Source organism: Crotalus tigris, unplaced genomic scaffold (assembly GCF_016545835.1).
Source record: "Crotalus tigris isolate CLP2741 ecotype Arizona unplaced genomic scaffold, ASM1654583v1 scf7180000024391.5723578, whole genome shotgun sequence".
Taxonomy (NCBI): domain Eukaryota; kingdom Metazoa; phylum Chordata; class Lepidosauria; order Squamata; family Viperidae; genus Crotalus; species Crotalus tigris.
This window is the reverse complement of record NW_024100561.1, coordinates 5275728-5298264: the sequence shown is the minus strand read 5'-3', so window position 1 is coordinate 5298264 and position 22537 is coordinate 5275728. Positions and strand designations below refer to the sequence as shown.

Below are 22537 nucleotides of genomic sequence, written 5' to 3'. Positions count from 1 at the left end.
ATACAACGTAGCGATTCAATAGTGGGGAGAAGACACAACTATCTATGGAAGAGAGAATGGAACCAAGTATACTGAAAGAGGGCCTTTTTATCTGGAACACTAAAGATAATATAATGTTAAGAACTTGTTTATCAGATAGTAATTCTCTGGTGCAGGTCTCTCATATTTTCTATAAAATATAAATTATAATTATGGATTTATAAAGCAATCAAAATTTTTAAAAAACCCTCTTGTTCCTATTCAAAGCTAGACATTTCTTGTATCGGCTTCCCCCAATCCAACGCCTTCTACATCTGTTACTTCAACTCAGAGTTTCCAATCTGCATTTCTTTGGATGAATTATATTTGTGAAAGAAGGCTACAGTTCAAACCAATGTTTAAAAGCATACTGACAAGAGTCTAATATAATTAGGGCCAAATAACAAAGGTAAGTGAATCTCTCTCCCTCCGTTCTGAGAAGCCAAGCTACCGCTATTAACTTAGATTCAGAGTTTATCATTCTATCAGGCAGCAACGAAGTTGTGAATCTGGCTAAATTTCAGCAAAATTAAATGGACCAAAGAATGGGCATTTATAAAATCCTTGTTGTTGTTAATTGTGAAGTCGCGTCCAACCCATCGCGACCCCATGGACAATATTCCTCCAGGTCTTCCTGTCCTACTGTATTCCAAAGCAGTACTTGCCAGAGTGCTTTGCTTTTCTGAATCCACTTAACTACTCTTGATTACTGCAGCATTACAACTACGCTAATACAGCGGTTCCCAATTTTTTCTATACCCCGCATCTCTAGAACGTTTCTGATATATTCTCGCACTGATTACAAAAGTTCGAAATAATGGCAACAAATTATGCACATACACCATAATTTTGAAACTTCTAAATCCAGGTTTTCACACCCTCTGGAATATTGTCTCGCACCCCCGGCTGAGAACCCGATTTAGTACATTCCCTGCTAAATCCCAAACTTCAGAAAAAATAGTTTATATAAGTCACATTAACTTCAGTACATAATAAAAGAAATTAGGGCTGTAAAGAATGTATAAGTGAGGTTTATTCTTTCTACAGAAACTCTGTAGAACAGAAGGTTAAATACAGTATAACTTAAAAAATGCTCAATGATACTTCTGAAGTATTGAAGTCTCATTAGTAATTTATTGATCCAATAACATCAAACAAAGTCAGCCTATGGGAAAAATTCTGTTGATGTGACTACAAAATTTATAACACTTTAGCTTTTACATGTTCATTCTTCAATTTCACCAGGCTTGCGAATATCATCTATCTTCAGAATCATTCTAACCATCTGAGTGGCAAGGGAGATCTGCTGCTTTTTGCCAAGTAAAGTTTCTATAACATTTTGCTCCTTCATATCTGTCAAAAGAGAAAATTTAAATGCATTGAGTTCATTAAAAATTGCAATGACTTTATTCTAAAACAATGCAAAATAAAACAAAATATAACATTCAAATCCCATCTACCACCTATTTACTTGCGGTTCTTATATTACATTTTTGCCATTATATTCAAGCAGAGCTTATGGAAATCATAGTTGATAAGCCACCATTTCTGTATAATAATTACCAGTCGTATTTGCCAAATGCAGTACTGACTCAATTTGCAGACTTCTGAAGCATTTATTAAACCAGTACCTATTAGTTATCAGTTTGAATGTATCCAAAGGCAAGTCTATATGACAGAGTACTTTCCCTGCTTATTACTGGTCCTAAAGGGATCTAACTAAACGGCTTTTTTATCTAGAGGGAACAGTAAGACTATAGTTTATTTATCATTAACATAAAGACACACAGGTAGTCCTGAACTTACAATAATTCATTTAGTGACCGTTTGAAGTTACATCAGCACTGAAAAAAGTGACTTATAACTGTTTTTCATACTTAGGACCATTGGAGCAGCCCCATGGTCACATGATCAAAACTCAGCACTTTGCAACTGGCATGTTATTTATGACACACTGTCCCAGAGTTGTGTGATCAACATTTGTAACCTTCTGACAAGCAAAGTCAACAGGGAAACCATATTTGCTTAACAAAAATATGATTTGCTTAACAACTGTGACAATTTTTAAAAAAAATGGGACAAAACTCACTTCACAACTGCCTTGCTTAGCAGCAGCAATTTTGGGCTCAATTGTAACCGTAAGTCAAGGACTACTTGTATATAAATTCATATTAAAGCTATTACGTTGATTGAGGCTTGTCGTGGGAAAAAACCAATGAAAGAAACACAAGACAGCAACACAAAACAATAATTCTTACTTTAAGATTCAGAGGTTTATTTTGCTAATAATTTGAAACATAGCAAGCATAACAACACAACATCACTTACATTAATAACCCATTGCAATGAGGTCCACTGACATAGCAATTCCAAAGGGCAGCCATAGGCCAATGGCGCCAAGCTGATCCTGAGCTATGACTTTTATACCTTTATTCCAACGACCATCCACTGATGGTCATTATCTTGCAAAATCAGTTCCACTTGCTGACCAGCAGTTTCCACATACACCCGTGTACATCTGAAACCTTCATACATCTGTCGCTTTCAGTTCCTCACTTCCCACGGTTACAATGCTCGTGTTCTAAATATATATATAAAACTATCTACTTTGCCATTTCATATTGCACACATTGCAACAGCTTAGCAAATTACAAATAATTCGTCTGTATTATGAAACTGCTTCAGTTAAAGCTTTTAAATCATCAATGTGGGGCCTATCTGAATTGATGCAGGCCTTATTTTACTCTATGAGTGATGGGTTATATTTTCACCTCCCACAGGCTTAAATAAGAACAATGCCAACCCATCTAGAAAAGTTAGTTCTTACCATTTGTTCCTTTACGTAAGCAATCAATACCCAGAGCAGGGTTGTTTTCTGTCACTTGTCGAGCTCGTACTGCAGTCATTGTTTGAATGGGATTCATGCCACTATTCTCAGAAAGTGCAAATGGAATGACTTCTAAGGCATCAGCAAAAGCTCTCATGGCATACTGCTCCAGGGACGGGCACTAAAATCAAGTTAGCAGATTTAGAATAAATAATTAAATCATAAACCATCAGTTGAAACATCTTGATGCATTATTGTCTGAAAAGGTAGAGATGCACCAGTTCTATGCTAGAATTATTTTCTTCAGCTTTAAACACTATTATAATCCAAGAGATTTATTTTGATTAAATTACCAAGGAAGTTAATTTCATTCCGATAATCAACAGCAAACTATATTGCTCTTAGTAAAGATTATCCAGGGATAATTATTAATACTCCAAATGAAAGTACCCTATAACTTTTTTTTTGGCATTGCAGGGTTTATTTTTATCAATAGGTTGAAAGACATGGACATCTAAAGATTAAATTGCACTTAAGAATTTCTTTTAAAAATTGTTACTAATAAATGATGCTTTAATCAGAAAGAAACATTTTTAATCATCTGAATATTCTTGTTTTATCAGCCCAGGAAACAATCCATTCCCTCAACCTAGGAGCACATAACTATTCCAACTACACATATGCTGACAGAAAAATGTTTATAGGTGGTCCCTCAAAAACATTAGCTGTAAGTAAAATTAAATCTGCAGCATAGTATTTCAGCCTCTGTAGTTCCAGAACTGCAAATAAAAATATTTAATGTATAAAATGCTTTTACCTTATCTGCAGCTTCACTAACAGCCAGTGCACAAGAGATCTCAGAAGCACCTCCTCCATAAACAATACGGTTATCTCGAACAAGATTCCTGATTACACACAATGCATCATGAAGAGACCGTTTGGCTTCTTCAATTATCTTTGATTATAGGAAACAAACACAAACATATAAGATGAAGTTCTTTACCTATTACTTTAGTCTCCTCTAACTGCATATATCCTAATAAATATCTTTTAAGCTAACGAACTTACTATTTACCTGAGCACTGTAATCCAAAAATCCAAACTAAACTCTGTGGAACTTGTACATTCATAGAGAAATATAGGTAGTCCTCAACTTACCACCAACATACAACTGCATTAAATGAAGTTTGAAGTTATGACAGCACCGAAAAAAGTGACTTATGACCGATCCTTGCACTTATAATCATCATAGCACTCCTGCAGTACCATGATCACTGTATGATTCACTTAATGTCCATGGCAAAAAAGTCATAAAATCAGACATGACTCAATGACTGCATTGCTTAGCTAAATTGACTGCTTTGATTAAAGAAAAAAATATAAGTACTTTTGTATCTACTTGGGAAACCGCTTCTGGATTTTGTGCTTGAGGTGGGGAAAAATGAAACATTGATACTGTGTTTTTACTGACTAGATAGATTTGTTATTATAGAAATGGCTAGTTTATACTATTATGTAAAAGTGAAAAGTTGATGTCTGATGTTACAGTTTTATTCTATTGCACTAGAGGGAGATGGATACCAACACCTTTTTTTCTTTTCTCCACTTCTCTTTTCCCCTTTCCCTCCCTTTTTTACCTACTATTTGCTTTTGTATTTTATATTATAAACTAATAAAAACTGTAACCATCATCACTGACAGCATTGCTTAGCGACCAAAGTTGAAGTCACAATTGTGGTTTAAATTGAAGATTACCTATATTTCAGCAATGCACATAAACATTTTTCAAATTATTTCTGTCTGGATCAAAAGCAGAACACAAAAAAATTCAATTTACACAAAGAGAGATGCGACCCTGCTCTCAAGCAATTATGTCTAGACCAAAATCCCTGTTATCTGTAAGAGAAAGAGCTTGGGAATACTGCTATACAGCTTAGATCCTTCTGCTAATGCGTAGCTGAAAAACCTTTCTGGCCAACATCTGTTCTTTTCTTTATTTGCCCTGTTCAGAAGGACACAGAGCGACAAAATTTGTCCATCCAACACTGTGGAGTTTAAGCCACCCATTTAATTTTTTTAAACAGCAAATTGGTTTTATTTTTTAAGGGCATGTATAAAGCATGTTAAAAGAGTAGCAAAATATGTAAAATAAAATCTCCAATGCAATCCTTTGAGAATTTTGCATTTATTAATAATTAACCACCTGAAAGACAGCCTATTATTTAGTATAACCCAGCCCTGAAATAGTGCCCCTCCATAAACTTTACTTGAACTTACCATTTTATTTCCACCTCTAATGAAGATAGTCACTGCTCTGGAATTCTGGCATTGTTCAATCACAAGCATTTTGTCTTTTGTTGTTCCAAATGAGATTTCTCTAACTATGCCAGCAAATCCTAATTTTTCAGGCGTCAGCTCACAGAAGCGAGGAACAATGCGCCCTCCAGTTGCAATGGCAATCAACTGAAGAAAAAAAAAGTCAGACTCGTAAGAAGAACATCTTAAATGTAAGAAACACAAGTAACAAACACTTAATACTTACTTCTATTTCTGGGCCACCAACCCAACGAACAGCAGGCAATTCATTCTGGAGTAATAAGTGATTGGCCTCATCATCAAATCCCCACTGGCAGATAGCTAAGTTTGCACCAGTATCTTTGATCTAAAAATACAAGTATTCCTTTTACTATTTTAACTTCTTCCTTTTTAAATAATATTAGCAGTGCACATATGGCAAACAATAGCTTTAATTTGAAATCAACAAAGCTACTCCCAGATCAAAAAACATTATAGTGGTTATCATATATCATACAATTATCATACAGTAATAGAGAAATCTTGGCTATTTCGCCCAAAATGGCATCTGGAACACTACCAATGCTGACTTGGCCACCTGACTTTTCCCCCCTCACATCATGAATTCCCCCAAAGCCACTGTATTTCTCCATAAAGATGAAATTGAACAGGCATGGTAAGAAATATCCCAATATATTTATGCTAACTAGTAATGATTCTCATAATAGTTATTTTGGAAATGGAAATCCCCTTCCTTTCCATTTAACCATTTTGCCAGAAAAGGTTGATGATCCTTCTCAATTGGCTACTGATACTAAAACTAAATTTTAAAATAAAAACGTTTCAATAAAAAGTACAAAGGAATATGAGCCAAGAAATAAGCCAAGGAGTTACATGCATATGATAAACAAAATAACGTACAGAAGCTTCTTCCATCAGAAGTAAGCAAATATATCAAACATTATATTTTCCGTGGATCACAGTGCCTTGCTTTCATTCAAACACACACACACACACACATAAAAGAAACATTAAGATATAAATACAGTGAGGGAAAAAATTTGATCCCCTTTTGATTTTATACGTTTGCCCACTGACAAAGAAATGATCAGGCTATAATTTTAATGGTAGGTTTATTTTAACATTGAGAGACAGAATAACAACCAAAAATCCAGAAAAATGCATTTCAAAAAAGTTATAAATAGATTTGCATTTTAATGAGTGAAATAAGTATTTGATCCCCTATCAATCAGCAAGATTTCTGGCTCCCAGGTGTCTTTTATACAGGTGCTGAGATTAGGAGCACCTTCTTAAAGTGAGTGCTCCTAATCTCATCTTGTTACCTGTATAAAAGACAGCTGTCCACAAAAGCAATCAATCAATCAGATTCCAAACTCTTCATGATAGCCAAGACCAAAGACCTGTCCAAGAATGTCAGGAACAAAATTGTACACCCACAGGAGGCTGGAATGGGCTACAAGACTATCTACAAGACTTGTTGAGAAGGTGACAACAGCGCAATTATTCACAAATGAAAGAAACACAAAATAACTGTCAATCTCCCTCAGTCTAGGGCTCCATGCAAGATCTCACCTCATGGAGTTCCAATGATCATGAGAATGGTGAGAAATCAGCCCAGAACTACACGGGAGGATCTTGTCAATGATCTCAAGACAGCTTGGATGATAGTCACCAAGAAAACAATTGATAACATGCAGCACCCACAAAGTCCCCCTGCTCAAGAAAGCACATGTACAGGCCTGTCTGAAGTTTGCCAATGAACATCTGAATGATTCAGAGAACTGGGTGAAAGTGTTGTGGTCAGATGAGACCAACATCAAGCTCTTTAGCATCAACTCAACTTGCCATGTTTGGAGGAATGCTGCCTGTGACCCCAAGAATACCATCCCCACCGTCAAACATGGAGGTGCTTGGGGGTGTTTTTCTGCTAAGAAAACAGGATGACTTCTTCACATCAAAGGGATAATGGACGGGTCCATGTACCATTAAATTTTGGGTGAGAACCTCCTTCCCTCAGCCAGGGCATTGAAAATGGATCGTAGATAGGTATTCCAGCATGACAATGACCCAAAACAAGGCAACAAAGGAGTGGCTCAAGGCAACAAAGGAGTGGCTCAAGAAGAAGCACATTAAGGTCCTGGAATGGCCTAGCCAGTCTCCAGACCTTAATCCCATAGAAAATCTGTGGAGGGAATTAAACATTCGAGCTGCCAAATGTCAGCCTCGAAACCTTAATGACTTGGAGAGGATCTGCAAAGAGGAGTGGGACAAAATCCCTCCTGAGATGTGTGTAAACCTGGTGGCCAACTACAAGAACCGTCTGACCTCTGTGATTGCCAACAAGGATTTTGCCACCAAGTGCTAAGTCATGTTTTGTGAAGGGGTCAAATACTTATTTCACTCATTAAAATGCAAATCAATTTATAACTTTTTTGAAATATGTTTTTCTGGATTTTGTTGTTGTTATTCTGTCTCTCACTGTTAAAATAAACCTACCATTAAAATTATAGACTGATCTTTTCTTTGTCAGTGGACAGATGTACAAAATCAGCAAGGGATCAAATATTTTTTCCCCTCACTGTAGATATAAAAAAATAAGAATAGAAATAATTTCACATTTAGTAAGTAATCACGATTGTATTGCTACTCAATTATCATTAACGTAATGTAGATATTTAAAACAAAAATTTTATAAAACTTCTATTATTGTCAAGTGCATCTTCTAACCTGTTTCACCATCTCATCAAATTTTTCTTTTTCATACTGCTGCAATGCCTTGAAGTCTTCTACACAAGTAACATCAAGCTTATGTTTAGTTTTTGGTTTAGGAGGTTCAAATGGACAGGTCAGTATTGCAATTTTAGCATCTTTAACTTCCTGAAGAAAGAAGGGTAGGATTTTAAGAGGCAGTTAACTGATTTTTGTGTCTAATAAAATTAACTATTCTCTAATTATGTATGATTATAAATGAGATAACGTAATAAAATAGCAATGGGAAAGTTTATTTACTTTATGTACAAAAAAATGTATTACCAACAAAAAGATTACTCACTTTAGGCATCTGCGGGTGACTGAAGTCTTTATCCACAATAACTCCTTTTATCAGCTGAGTGTCCTCCAATCTACCACCAACTTTGCCTTGGACCTTTATCAGCTCAAAATCAACATCTCTACGGTCCATATCTGCCACTGTTAATATTGCATTAACAGCTATTTCCGCCATTTGTCTATGGCAACGATTAATTCTAAATACAAAAGAAAGAACTGATGCAGCTTTTTCAGATGCTAAAACAAAAGCAAACAAAATTTTATAGAACAAAATGATTTACCAAGATGTAGAAGAATATATAGTATACAAATTACACTGTAGAACAATGCTGAAGCAAATTGGTAGTTGACATAAGATTAAATTATGTTATTCTATATCTTCTTTTAAAATGCGCTTAACTTTGCCACTTTGAAAAAAAACAAACCATTCAGCACTTAGACAGTACATTATACATGGAAAGGATAATCATCTGATTCTCTCACTTGTTCACTACCATTAATTCAGGTGACACAGTAATATGCATACATGAATATTTATCAAATTTGTACGGCCATTTAACTCCATGGCAGCTGTGAGTGGTGTTCATATTAAAAACAGGCTGAAACAAACATGCAAGCAAGAAAAAATTATGAAAATCCCAAAAAGAGTAAAGCAAACATCTTCTCCGTTCTCTCAAGGGGCCTACTACTATATGACTTGGGGGAAAAAAAAAATCAGGTTTAAGGCTTCTTTAAACAGGAAAGGGCAATACAAATTTTTGAGGGCATGCTTTTCCAAAGAGGATCTTTGACAGAAAATTTCCAGAGTTCCATTAGTTGACACAATTTAATTGTTTGGACCAAGGCCTCTGAACTCTGTAGGATAAAACAAGACAGCAGAAACTACAGGAGATAAACAGTTTCTCAGACAGGTAGCCCCTATAACATGAAAACCTTTATAGAAGGCATTAAGAATATTAATGGAAAGAACACAAAGGCTAAATCCAAAAATGGGGTACAGTATTTCAATGTGTAGCAAGTTGCGTGCTATTCATTCAGACATTTATACTGATAACAAAGATGGACCCTTTTCTACTGGGGGAAAAAAACTCCTAAACTCTGGTAGCAGTATTAAAATTAAAAAAAAAATTTATCCTGAAAGTTAGACTAAGGCAGTTGCCCTTCTGCAGAATGAGACATGTGTCTGTATAGATTTCCAGAGGATCTGGCAGATTCTTGGTTACAGGGATTGAGAAGTCTGCTAAAATTCTGATTAGTCTAAGCCAGGCATGTCAAACTGCCGGCCCGCGGGCCAGATGCATTATACTGAAACTGCACCCACCCCATTGCTGGAAAGGGGAAAAAGTCACGATACGTCACGAGTTTGACATGCCTGGTCTAAGCTATCTCATCTGCTTAGCAGAGCTTACCCAGACCACTAATATACAACACATCATCTCTGTGTTAAAAATTCTTAATCAAAAACCCACTCACTTGGCAGTTGGCACGGTGGTTCCTACAAAGCATAGCTTTTCAGCAGTTATGCCCCTTTTAAATCCTTCCTTATAACTTTTATTTCTTTTCATTTTACAATTTTGTTTCTTGTTTATTACTGGATTTTATTGGTAGGATAATATTTGCATTGATTATAACTACTTTTATATTTAATTATGCTGATATTTTAGATGCAATATTTTACGTTTTGAATATATAGTGTTTAAATATTTTATCATCTTTACATGTACTGGGGGGGCACAGTGGTTCAGCGGTTAGAGACACTGAGCAACAGGGTGAGCTCTCATTCCTGCCCCAGCTCCTGCCCACCTAGTAGTTTGAAAGCAAGCAAATGCGAGTAGATTTTCTTCAGTGGGAAGAAAACAGCGTATCGTGCACCTCAGCACATAATCATGTTGGCCACATTACCTTTGGACAATGTTGGCTCCCTCAGTCAAGAAATGGAGATGAGCATTGCCTCCTAGAGTTATATACGACTGGACTGTATACCTTTACATATACTTCAGAACAATGAGTAATATGAATTCTCTCATACACCAACTTAGTTCTTTGAAAAATACTTACATTTTTGAGCCTAAAGTTGTCTTTGCTGTCTGAATAAGAGGCTCGGTGTTCTCAGGATCAACAAGAAAACTGTCGCTGATCTTATCTAAATTTTCAATAGCAATACGAGCAGCTTGTTCATAACCATCTGCAATTCGGATTGGATGAATACCACGATCTAGCAAGTGCTCTGCTTGCTCCAATAGCGCACCTGCCAGAACTACAGAACATTATGTATTAAAATGTTGTACTTTTTGCTATAAGAAAATATGAAACAATTACTTACTGGGAATTTATCATATACTTGCTGACAGGTTCTGATAAATATCTAGAATTCTTTTGTAAGCAAGCAAAAGCTAAATGACCCGAGTTACCCAACATGCAGTAGAAATAACCTTAGGTTTGAAAATAAAGTATCTCTATATTAAGTAGTGTTATGAAAATGAAAGTCCAATTTGCTAGTTATTGCACAGAAAGTAATGCTATTCAATTAAATACAATTCTGATAACAAAACAAACAAATCTTACCAACGACACCTGTTGTTCCATCCCCAATCTCATCATCTTGCGATTTTGCCAATTCAACCATAAGTTTAGCAATCTGATGCTCTACATCCATCATATTCAAAATAGTAGCACCATCATTTGTTACTGTCACATCACCATCTTTGTCAACCATCATCTTATCCAGGCCTATAATTAAGCATTTAAACAATAATATAATTAAAAAACCTTACAATGTAAAAAGCTTAAAAGTATACAGCATAAATCATTTTGCTTACCATTGGGGCCAAGTGATGTTCTAAGTGTATTGGCTACTGCCTTGGCTGCCATTATATGAGACTATAAGAAAAACAAATATAAATTCAGCAGTTCCAAATACTAAAAATACTACATCTTTTGCACATGCACGCATACACAAACAAATCCAGACATTTTCAGGGCTGCTTTTGCAACAGTTTTGCAAAAATTGTACCTATTTAAATGTTTTGATAAGTGCTTTCTTCTTGCATGCTGTTAACCTCATCTGAATGTTCACAGCAATGATACTGTTTGCCTAGTCCATATCTTCTAGTATATGTTATATGTTATCATATAAATGTTATTATGGGGAACAAAACAGAATTTTATGCTGCCAGAAACATCAAAACTCAAAATACAGAAATTACTCTCTCAGAAAAATATCAAAACTCAACAGGTCATTCGAGCTATGCAGACTATTAAAAAAAGATGGATTTAAAGATGCTAGAGGTACTTAAGATGATCCTTGACAATCGTTTTTCAAGTAGCTTATCACTGTCAGGATTCTTCCCCATGACCAAGTTAAAAGCGTTACGCACCCATCCATAAACTTACAAAAAATTATATCATTATAACTAATTATTTCTCTCACTGCTAATCCCTATCCTGTTACACTGATGATGCCAATGATGAGTTGTGAGGGCAAATTCAGGAAAGCAATTGGTCCGTCCCCCCATCTTTTTTCCCCTCCCACAAATGTCAGAAGGCAAAGGAAAAGACGACACCGATCGCTTTGCTCATGGTGCTGAGAAGGATATACCGGTAGGTTTTGACACATGGGGTTATACTGTTTGTCAAAATTTGGCATCAAGACAGTTGGGCTGCAGAATTTGGGGGTGGGGGGCTGTTCAGCAAACAGGAGGCGATCAGTTGCTGAGCTTGCAGCTGATCCACAAGGCGGCGGAGGCTACCCTGCAAAGACGTGACTCTGCTCTTTTCTACCACCCGTCTCTGCCCTGGCATCTGACTTCTAGACTGCAAGGTTGCCATAAGCAACCGGTTATCTTACGTTTTAAGGAAACAAATCGGTACAAATTTAAACACAATTCTGCTAATCCTAAATCCCGCTGCACACGGTCGAAAACACTGCTGCTCCTTTTTCCTTGTTCCAACAGAAAGTCCACTCCCCCCCCCACCCACTCCCCAGGCCTCAAACAGCGTGTACGGGAGGGAATGTATTTTACCGACACAGCGATCTTCTGAGGCAAACTCAAGCTGACAGCGAGGGGAAGGGCCCTGCCCGGCGACCCAACTCCACACCTCTGAACCTGAAATGCCCCGTTTCAGGAGCAGTACCGGGGGGTGGGGCCGATAGAAGGCAGGGGACCGTTGCCCGATCCATTTCCCGTCGCGATCGTTACCTTGAGGGCCTCCAAGCCTGTAGTGCGGGTCTTCCGCTCCTGGTCCTTGAGGATGAGGAAAGGCCGCCCGTATTCGTCAAAAGCTAAAGTCCCCATGGCCGACATGACGATGGTCGAGCCTCCCGAAGGAAGACGCACGAGGCCACAATTAACTGCCCAGAAAGAAAGAACCACGCTGGCCCGCCCCGCCTGAGGCAAAGTGTTCCCTTCTCGCGAGATTCACTCACGGACAAGAGAAACGCATGCGCACTTTGCTTCTAGAATGTGGACCCCACTACATTCTAGAAGCATCTGGGTGGGCGGGTATATGCGAGTGCGCAAGCGCATTAAAAGTATCCCCTCCCCTTCGGACCATAGAGTTAGGAAACACGCACGCGCTGTGTTCGTTCATTGCATTAAGCAACGATCCCATTAACAAACTATAGCGGCTTCATTTACATCTCCCGTTAAGGCAATGTTTCTCAATCTCAGCAACTTTTAGATGAGCGGACTTCAATTCCCAGAATTCCCTAGCTTCTGAAGTCCACACATCTAAACACTGCACTAAGACGTCAGTTGTGGATCTACAGATGCTAATGCTAATTCCGAGACGCTGCCTTCGCAGTTCAAGCCTGTGGGAAATCTTTCAGCAAAAGGCTATGCGTGCCTAGTCTATGGATATGCACGAATGCGGGGCCCGCCTGGGTTCAGACAGATCACCAAGCCGAATTGAGAAATATACTGGTGCGGAATCTGCATAATTTCATCAAAGACTTCGTCTTTATATAGATTATTCTGATTTTTCTCACTACTAGTTTGCCTTCCCGATGCACATGTCTGAGTTGTGCTCATCTAAATCATATGCAGTGATGTTAAAACGCAGTTAAAATAAAATTCAGAGACTAAAACAAAATTATAAATCTGAAAATTTGTTCATATTCTCCCAAAGATGGAACGAAACTGATCACAGAAAGAACAGGACACGTTCAGATTTTCAGGATTTACCTACAAGACTGCAGGATATTTTTAGCTAACCAACTTTTCCACATCTATAATTAGCTGAGTTTTGAACAGTACAACTTGTATAGAAATTAATGGCGCCCAGAAGAGTTTATTTTGGGCAGTTTGGGTCAAACGGATGTTTTTTGCAATGTAGAGATAGCAATTCAAGCTACTTCACAGACGAAGATGGGTTACATCGTTATAACAAAACTGAGCAAAATACAGTATTTTCAGTCATCGTTTTCTATCAGAGCTGTACTAACATTAATTTTGATGTTAAAAAAAACTACAGTATTTTTAATGCAAAACGTGCCTTATTAAAACAGTCCCTTTTGGTTACATTTTTTTCGGGGAAAAGGGAAAAGTATGCTGTTGCCAAGCACGTATAAAATCGTAATATCTCATTAGCTTACCAACATTTCATTTTTACCCTGGGAAAGGGGCATCAGGCAAGACTCTAAAATAACTAGGCTCCAACTTCATGAAATATGTTTTCCGTCTTCGGTACTTCGGCTTGTTACAAAATTGATTTTCCGTTTATTTATTATGTGGGTGCATATAATGCACTTAATCTCAAACAAGCAAATCATGCGGTACATTCGTGTAGCGCGACTGAAACACAGCTTTATGATGCGTCCACTTTTCTCTCTACGGGCTAGCTGTTTGGATTTTACCCGTTTTGTACAACGGAAGATACCCAGGATAACATCATTATTTTTAAAGCATAGCTTCCTTGGCTCTTTTTCATGTGGTGAGGATGAGATCAGAGAAAGCTTTAACAATCTTCGTCGCCCTATTTTCAATGCGGAACAGAAAAAGCGCTACTCTTTCGAAAAACACGAGTCCCCCTAATCCAGGGGTAGGCAACCTTGGCTCTTTTATGACTCGTGGACTTCAACTCCCAGCATGGCTGGCTCAGGAATTCTGGGAGTTGAAGTCCACGAGTCATAAAAGAGCCAAGGTTGCCTACCCCTGCCCTAATCAAAATAATGGTACATCCACTTGAGCTGGAAGAACTCTTTCCCGCGGTTTCCGCTATGTAGGAGCAGGCTTTCGGAGGTGGGGGGAGGCAGGTCCTTCTACGTCACTGTGTTCCGAAGCGGTGTGGCCAAGCGCGAAAGGGAAGGTAGGGAACAATTTCATGGTTCTTTCTTGCTTGCTTCTCTGTCCAAATATTTAGAATTGCGGATTAATAATTTACGCTGTCCTCCTTTCCCCCCCTCACTACTGTATTTTGTCCTCGATAAGGATACTATGATATACATTTCGTAAACTAATGAGAACTTTCTGTTTTCTGTTACCAGCACTGTATCTTGAGCATTTTTTGCTTACTTTGCTGGAATTGATTATGTGCCATCAAGTCGATGTCGATTCCTAGCGATCGCATACATAGTTTTTTTCATGATGATCTCTCCTTAACCTGATCCCTCAGCTCTTCCAACCGCGCCCCACCACCACTTTCATTGAGTGTGTATAAAATATTAAATATGCAACATTTAATTGAAACCTCAAATCATTTATAAGAGATTTAAAAAAAAACATGTTCCTATCTATCTTTGCTTCTTCTAATCCAGAGGAAGCTGTTAAAATCAGATACCTTGCTTTAGCTTTTGTCTTTCTTTAACCAACTTTGCTCTAAAAACTATTATTGTTTTTGTTTTATTATTTTAATGTGTATTAGTTTTAATATTTGTAAGCTTCCCAAAGTCGAGATGGGTGGCACATAAATAAATGCATGCATACATACTACATACAACTGACATCTTGAAATGTTTTGGAAGAAGGTAATGGCCAAACACTTCCATTATGTTCTCAAAAACAACAACAATATGTCTATTATTCAGCCAAAGTAAAACTTTTTATTTATTTAGAGCCAGTTTGATCTGGTGGTTAAGGAAGCAGGAGATTGTGAGTTCAAGTTCTGCCTTACCAGCTGGGGGACTGCTGGTCACTGTCTCAATCCAACTCACCTCACAGAGTTGTTCTGGGGAAAATAGGAAAAAGTTGTGTTAGATATATGTAAATTAACTATGGCTTTACAGAGGGATTATATTTAATGGTAAATTTTTCAGCTGGCCCTGATAGCTACAGTAAATGAATTCTTGTTCATTTACCTCTCAATATTATTAGCTAAGGGACAAAATGGTGAGATTAGGAAATATGTGCTTGGATGCTGTTAGAAACCATGAAACCCCAAGTAAAGGTTTTTTTGTTTAAATCAGGGACATAAATGTATAAATACCATCTATATTTTGTCGGACTAAACATACTACTTTCCTTTTCTAGGTTTTTGTCTGTTATGTCAAAAATACTTGCTGAAAGCAGTGCAACTCAAGAAGTTACACTTTTGACCATTGCTGATGAAGACTCTAGCAAAAGGACTTGGGGTGTTTTGCTCCCTGGTATAATTGGTGGGACATTAGTAGCCTTATATTCTGTGGCCATTCCATTTATTGCTCCAGCATTGAGAAAGCATTGCCTGCCATTTGTGCCTGCAACTTCAAAGCAGATTGAAAATGTCCTAATCATGTTGAAAGGCAGAAAAGGAATGCTAGTTGACGTAGGAAGTGGTGACGGACGTATTGTAAGTTTAAATAGAATTGTGTTTAATGAAATAGTTTTCAGTGAAGTGCATCTTGACACACACCCCTTGTCTTAAATACATTCTTATATCTTTCTCAGGATAAGGATGGAATTTAAAATCACACACACAATGAAGCAACTTGTTATTGATATAAGCATCCAGCTCAGTATTATTCAGAAAGTTTTTCTTAGAGTAGCTTTTTAAATGCTTTCAGCTGGTAATGTTAACAATTGTTCTGGAGTTCTTAAGACACGAAAGAAAAGTACTATAGCTCTCATTTATAAAATAGATCAATAGAATTCCTGGATTACAGTATAAGATCTAGTCTTCTGGGATGCATTCTTTTGGCCTCCCTTTCCTTCCACATTTCCTAGTCCATCATGCACTTGTAGTTAGCTGGGATTTAATGTGCATTATAATCTTAGAGCAAAATAAGGAAAGGGAAAAATGGGATCAAAAGGGGAGAACTCCCTCATTTGATTTGGCTGTAAAACAAGAATAGATGGGATCAAAAGAAGAAGACTATTGGAGCTGTAACTTTTACAGTCTTCTTGTGCTATTACAAGCCTAAACAGCTGCTCTGGGTTATGACCTGGCAATCTTCTTAGCCATGTGGGTTCAACTTTTTGTTTTGTTTGATGCAGAAATATTCCATACATGAAGCAAAGAGGAGCTTCATGCAGACTAGTGGGTAGAATGGTGGAGAGGGAATGGGTTAGTTTAATAATTTTCTACAAGCCTACTCTTATTTTCTTTGTAAGCCATTAGGGAAATCTCTTCCTTCATGACTACTGTGGAAAACAAGTAGGCTGGTTGGCAGAGGAGTTACAAGGCTTTTTTAAAATTTATTTAACCAGAAGCTTGTAAATCTGGATTTTAATGTTCCCCCCCCCAACCATTGCAGTCAATAAAGAGTATTAGCTTCTCAGCAGACTAATAATTTTTTTGCAGACTAATAATTTATACAGATTCATTAAGATTGCAGTAAGACTACAAAGTACAATAAATCTCTTACATTTATGATGAAGAATCTGGCAAAATTAGGGCAAATTGCTAAGCCTATTTATTTGGCTGTCATATATACATACGCACACACACACAACATTTTATAATAAAACAGTTTTTAAAAATTAAATACTTATTTATCTTTATGCAGGTAATAGCAGCTGCAAAAGTTGGATTTAAAGCTGTGGGTTATGAATTAAATCCTTGGTTAGTATGGTATTCAAGGTACCGTGCCTGGAGAGAGGGAGTTCATCAAGATGTCAATTTTTACATTTCAGACTTATGGAAGGTATGCAAATGTAACAACACAGGATGCAAATCATCAGCTGTCTAGAGAAAACAAATATCTTACTGTGGCTTTTAATAGGTTTAAAATGCTTGTTACGTCCATTAATATTTCTGCGGCGTCACTCAGTGGAATTACTGGGCTATATTTTTAAAACTGCTGCTATACAAATCAGCAGCAAAGCGGCAATCCCACTTCTCTTTCCCCATCCTTTTAATTCTATCTTAAGGTCACCTTAGGTGTACTATTTATATAATAGATTACAGTTATTTGCTCCATTAATAAGGTAGAAGGATTTATTCCTTTACCATTGCCCTCCTCACACTAGAGCCTCTGTATCCCTTACCAGGGGATTCTGTACCTGTCATCAGTATATGAAGGAAAGATTTGTTCGGTACGAATAAAGAATTTTCTCCTGATACAAGGGCCGAGTGCAGAAAGTTGCCCCTGAAAGCTTAGGGGAAAAGGATTGAACCCACTTGATCTAGCCACCAGGTTTTTTTTTTTTTTTATCTGATTGGCTTCCCTATACATGCATTGTCCATGGGGTCGCGATGGGTCGGACACGACTTCGCAATTAACAACAACAACAAAATACATGCATGTTCATGAATGAAAAGTGCATTTATATAAATCCTTAAATTTGACATTTTATTTCAAAACAGGTCAGTTTTTCCCAGTATGCAAACATTGTCATTTTTGGAGTTCCTCAGATGGTAAGTTTCCATTATTTAACCACTAGACTGTCTAATTAAGAGATTGTGGAATCTTTGAGGTTTTTATTGATAGATTTGATAGAAAACTTTGTTCATCTTCACAAATAATGAACAGCGGAATCTATTTCTTTTTTATATGTAGTAATTTTATTAAAGATTACTATTTACAACAGTAAAAACTAACACAATTGAAAGAAATAAAAAATAGGTGCCAAAAAAAGAAAAAAATAGAAAAGAAAGAAAAAATAAGAATATAATTAAAAAGGAATATATAAAGAATGATTTTTCCCTTCACCACTATAAATATAAATAATTTTAGTAATTTATCACCTCTTAAACAACAAATGATTTCTTCCTATATCTGATATCTATTTAAAAAAAATCCATAAAACCACCTCATTTCAGGGCTGATAACAACAAAAATCCATTTGGGGTTATCAGAGATGATAAAATAATTATTTTAACCCCAGGTTATATAACCAGGGTTTTATTCCTTCCTTTTATTTCTAACAATCCTGAGCTTTAATCCCTTCAAATAGTGCCTTAGAACTTGATTTCTTTTCATTTTTTCTTTGTTCCTTCTCACAAAGTTAGAACCAGATCCTTTAATTGACTTCCTATGTCCAGATTCACATTCAGAACGTGGAAAAAAAATTATAGTGTTTGAGATAATTGGCTGCAGTCTTAATGAGAGCAGCTTGAGCTTCCCGTTATGGATATGAGGAACCTTGAAAAGGAAAAATGTACCTGCTTCATTCTTCATTTATTATTCCTAACAATTTATCACAAGCAACACATGTATTTTTTCCTGCTAATTTGGTGCAACCAGAATTTTGCTTTCCTGTCCTGTCCTGTATAGCCAGCATCCATCCTTCACATTCAGGAGACCAATTGTTTTTTAATTCTTGTGCCCCTTTATTATACTTTCTTTGTAACCAACCATTTTACATTTATACAACTCCTCACTTGAATGTATATTCCCAAATACTCCCTGATATATATATTTTTCAGACTGTGTGTCAAGCGTCTCTTCCACATTTCTTGAACGTTTCTGACATTTCTTCACAGATGCTGCAGCTGGAGAAGAAGCTTGGAGATGAACTCCTGCAAGATGCCAGGGTCATTGCTTGCCGCTTTCCTTTTCCCCATTGGAGACCAAATCATAGTTTTGGTGAAGGCATTGACACTGTTTGGGCATATGATTCCAAATCGTTTACGATGAAAAAGGAAGATGATACAGCTCTTGTCAAGGACATTCCTTCCAGTTAGCCAAAACTCCAGAGAAACACTATTTTAGTTTTCAATTTGTGTGTGTGTATGTTTTACAGAACATATTATTTCTCTTGGGTTCATGGGCAAACATTTCAGAAATTTCTGGAAATATTTTATGTGCAATGCAGTGTAAGTGTTAAGCAATGCTTGTGTTATGAAAAAACAAATGTAGAGAAGTTCCCTCCAGATCTATGGCTCAAAACCTTTGGATTCTGTGGGATAACACTTGACAATTAAAATAAATTACAAAATTGTAATTTAACATTGTAAAAATGCATTAGGATTTTAATCTAAATCCTTAGGTTAAAAACGGTTTAATATTTTCAGTGCATTCTGATTAAAGCTATACTATTCATCCTTATTCTTATCCTTATGAATAAGTCCCTTTATCCCTGTTTTCTCTTCACTTCAGTTATATGTTGTTATGAGTCGAACAAAATTTAAAATTGGCTGCCAGAATGCAGAGCCATAATGAGAAAATCTGTTTTATGAATTAAAGTCTACTGGAGGGAGGGGCAGTGGAATCCTAGGTTAATGAAAAGCAGAAGAGAATATAAAAATAAATATTTTGTTAAATGAAGATGATTTTATTGATAATGTTGTGATTTATTAAAGTTGTTTAGATATACCCAGTGTCATTGCATTTTTAAATAGAAAAATAGCAGAAGCCAGACGATGGATAAAAAAGAATGGGGGACAGATTTGCACAGGAGATCAGAAGTTTAAGCAAAAGCATTACAATTTCCATGGAAAAGGGTCAAGTAAGAATTAAGTAGACTTTGGTGCTAGGTATCTGTCCAAGTTTGGCAATGGCCAAAAAGGCCTATTTCCTAATGTTATTCAGCTAAAAAAAAAAAAAAAAACCACTAAAATTATAGGCAGGCCATACAGAAACAGGATTACTATATTACTATTTGGGCACAAGATATTCTGGAGATACAGATAGCACAAGCAGTCTTTAAATCTTAGGGAGCACTTTTCACTTTTTAAAGGACAATATTTAATAGCACGGAAGGGGTAAGTACAAAACATTTTGTGGATTTGTAGGTTAATGTAGGTTTTAAAGGGAATTTTGGGAATACAATAATCTTTTTTGTACATTAAGATTATGTTGTTTTTTATTTTATGGTTGCGCAATCAGCCAAATGTTTAGACTGATTTAGCATTTATATCCACCTATTACGTCCTTTCAATAATATAATATGCGCAAAAATATAAAACCACAGCTGCCAGTTCTTTATTTGGTTTGGCCTTCATATGCACTGAGTTCTTTCCAAGAATCTAGAATGTTCTAATGTATCAGTGTAGTATATGTACAGTACAGATCTAGTGTGACTTTTATGATTGACAGATGGGAATTTTGTCAATGTGCTGATTTTCTAAGTGTCAACCAGGATTTTTTGTATGTATTTTCATCTCAATATGGCAGGAGAAAAGGTTTTGTAGGGCTGCACACGGCTATGTGGCTAACATGGAAATGCTGTGAGAATTAGAGAAGAAAGGCCTTTAGAGATGAAATAGCAGATTTGTTTTATAAGTATAATTGCACTTTTTGCTACCACCAAGCTCCCAAGTAGTATGATGGGAAGGGGAAAAGTGTCTATTAAAAGGAACTTTTTGGAAGGTAAAGAAATATCCACTTGTACTGAAGTGAAAAGCTTCTAAAATGATTAATAGTGACATACAATAAGTAGGTGTGCAAGATGCATTACTACTACAGTCATTCATGTTGGGAGTGCTGAAGTGCTTCTGGATTGTTGGTCTCGTGGCACCTTACCTACCAGGTACTTTTATAAAAAAGTTGTTGGATAGATTTCTTCTTCCTCATTATCATCAATTGGAAAGAGCAAAAACATAGCAAATTCATGTCCTCAATCTTTTGAGGTGACCCAGAAAGATATACTATTAATGGCACTGAATGCCATTATCTGAATGCCAGATCTAAGAGAGGCAGGTTTCCCCTATCCAAATATTATTTTAGTCATCTCTAGCAGCACAACAAAGACAGTATCCGTCAAATGCTTAGTTCTGGCCTCTTTCTGAAATGACTCAGTCATATGCATCCTCTAGAGGGTATTGCACAAACTTCTACAAACATCTCCACAAATTTCCTCAGAAATACCAGTAGAAGGTTAAACATTGGGTGATACGGTGTCTACTTTTAGGCTAGGGATGTATCTGTACACTTTCTCCTCCACTTACTGTATTGGGAGCTGTTACTCCACTACTTGGGAACACCCTTCTACGTTTCCCTTATGTGGTAGCCCAAACCTATCCACTGGCTCCCCTCTTCCCCCAACTGGTTCCCTCCCATCCCCCAGCTGGCTCCCCCCATCCCCCAGCTGTCTCTATGGTTCAAGTTCTTGGACGAGGATTTAGGAGACTCAAGTTCAAGTCACCCTGCAATCATAGAAATACAGTGGATGACTTGCGAAAAGTCATTCTCCCTCCATCTAACTTATTCCACAGAGAAATTGTGGGGAAGACTAGGAGGAGAGAGCTCCTATATTTGTTGATTTGAGCCTCTGGAGGAAGTTAGGATATAAATCCAAGAAAACAAGTGAGGCTACATGTGGATACTGTATATAAGGTGCTGGTCACCATGGCTCAAAAGTACTCTTGTAGAGATCTGCAAGTATGTACAAAAAAAGCCATTAAAATAATTAGGTAGTTAAAGCAGAAAAGGTCGCAAACAGAATTTCATGCTTGAAGAGAAGGCAGACAAGGATAATATATCTATGAAATCATTAATGCTGCTGAAGTTGTTTTTTGGTGTGATATTAGAATCTCTTGAACTTAATTGCAAAGCGCACCAAGAGTTCTAAGAATGTAGATCATATTTTTTAAACTATGCAAGTTCTTGCCATTGGCTATAGAGATGGATATCCATTTAAATAGTTAAAAGAAGGTAAATTAATGGATGATTGGACAAGTAGTTTTATGATTGTCTATACTACTGAATGACAGGCAATATATTTAAAATATCAGCAATTCAGAACAGAAGCATACTTGAAAGAGAGATAACATCTATCAGACCAAGCTTGTCAGGCTCTTGAATGTTTGGCCAATGTGGGACATAGAATATCGCCTAGATTCTGTACTAACATGCCAGGTTTTTAAGGCAAAAATAAGGTTTTTTTTAACAGAATAATAAAAATATGGTTATACTTTAAACTTTTATTTAATTAAGGAGAGACTGTTTTAAAATCAAAACTGAACATTTTTGAAAAGTGTTTTGCACTTCCTTGGAGAAGCAAATCCACTCAATTCTTGTATTTTGTGTGA

At 36.7% G+C, this 22537-nt stretch overlaps 2 protein-coding genes across 2 annotated transcripts; one reads left to right on the top strand and one right to left on the bottom strand.

Moving 5' to 3' along the window:
* Nucleotides 1-1127: 1127 nt before the first annotated feature.
* On the bottom strand, nt 1128-12609 carry CCT5 (chaperonin containing TCP1 subunit 5). Its single transcript, XM_039329291.1, has 11 exons — nt 12409-12609; nt 11029-11089; nt 10775-10939; nt 10268-10466; nt 8214-8406; nt 7889-8038; nt 5388-5507; nt 5123-5308; nt 3663-3800; nt 2846-3026; nt 1128-1371 (listed from the first exon to the last, which is right to left on the bottom strand). The coding sequence occupies exons 1-11, from the start codon at nt 12511-12513 to the stop codon at nt 1244-1246; spliced, it is 1626 nt and encodes a 541-aa protein (XP_039185225.1). The 5' UTR covers nt 12514-12609; the 3' UTR covers nt 1128-1243.
* Nucleotides 12610-14358: 1749 nt separating this feature from the next.
* On the top strand, nt 14359-19880 carry ATPSCKMT (ATP synthase c subunit lysine N-methyltransferase). Its single transcript, XM_039329308.1, has 5 exons — nt 14359-14515; nt 15676-15973; nt 17130-17267; nt 17930-17980; nt 19049-19880. The coding sequence occupies exons 2-5, from the start codon at nt 15689-15691 to the stop codon at nt 19247-19249; spliced, it is 675 nt and encodes a 224-aa protein (XP_039185242.1). The 5' UTR covers nt 14359-14515; nt 15676-15688; the 3' UTR covers nt 19250-19880.
* The last annotated feature ends 2657 nt before the right edge of the window (nt 19881-22537 follow it).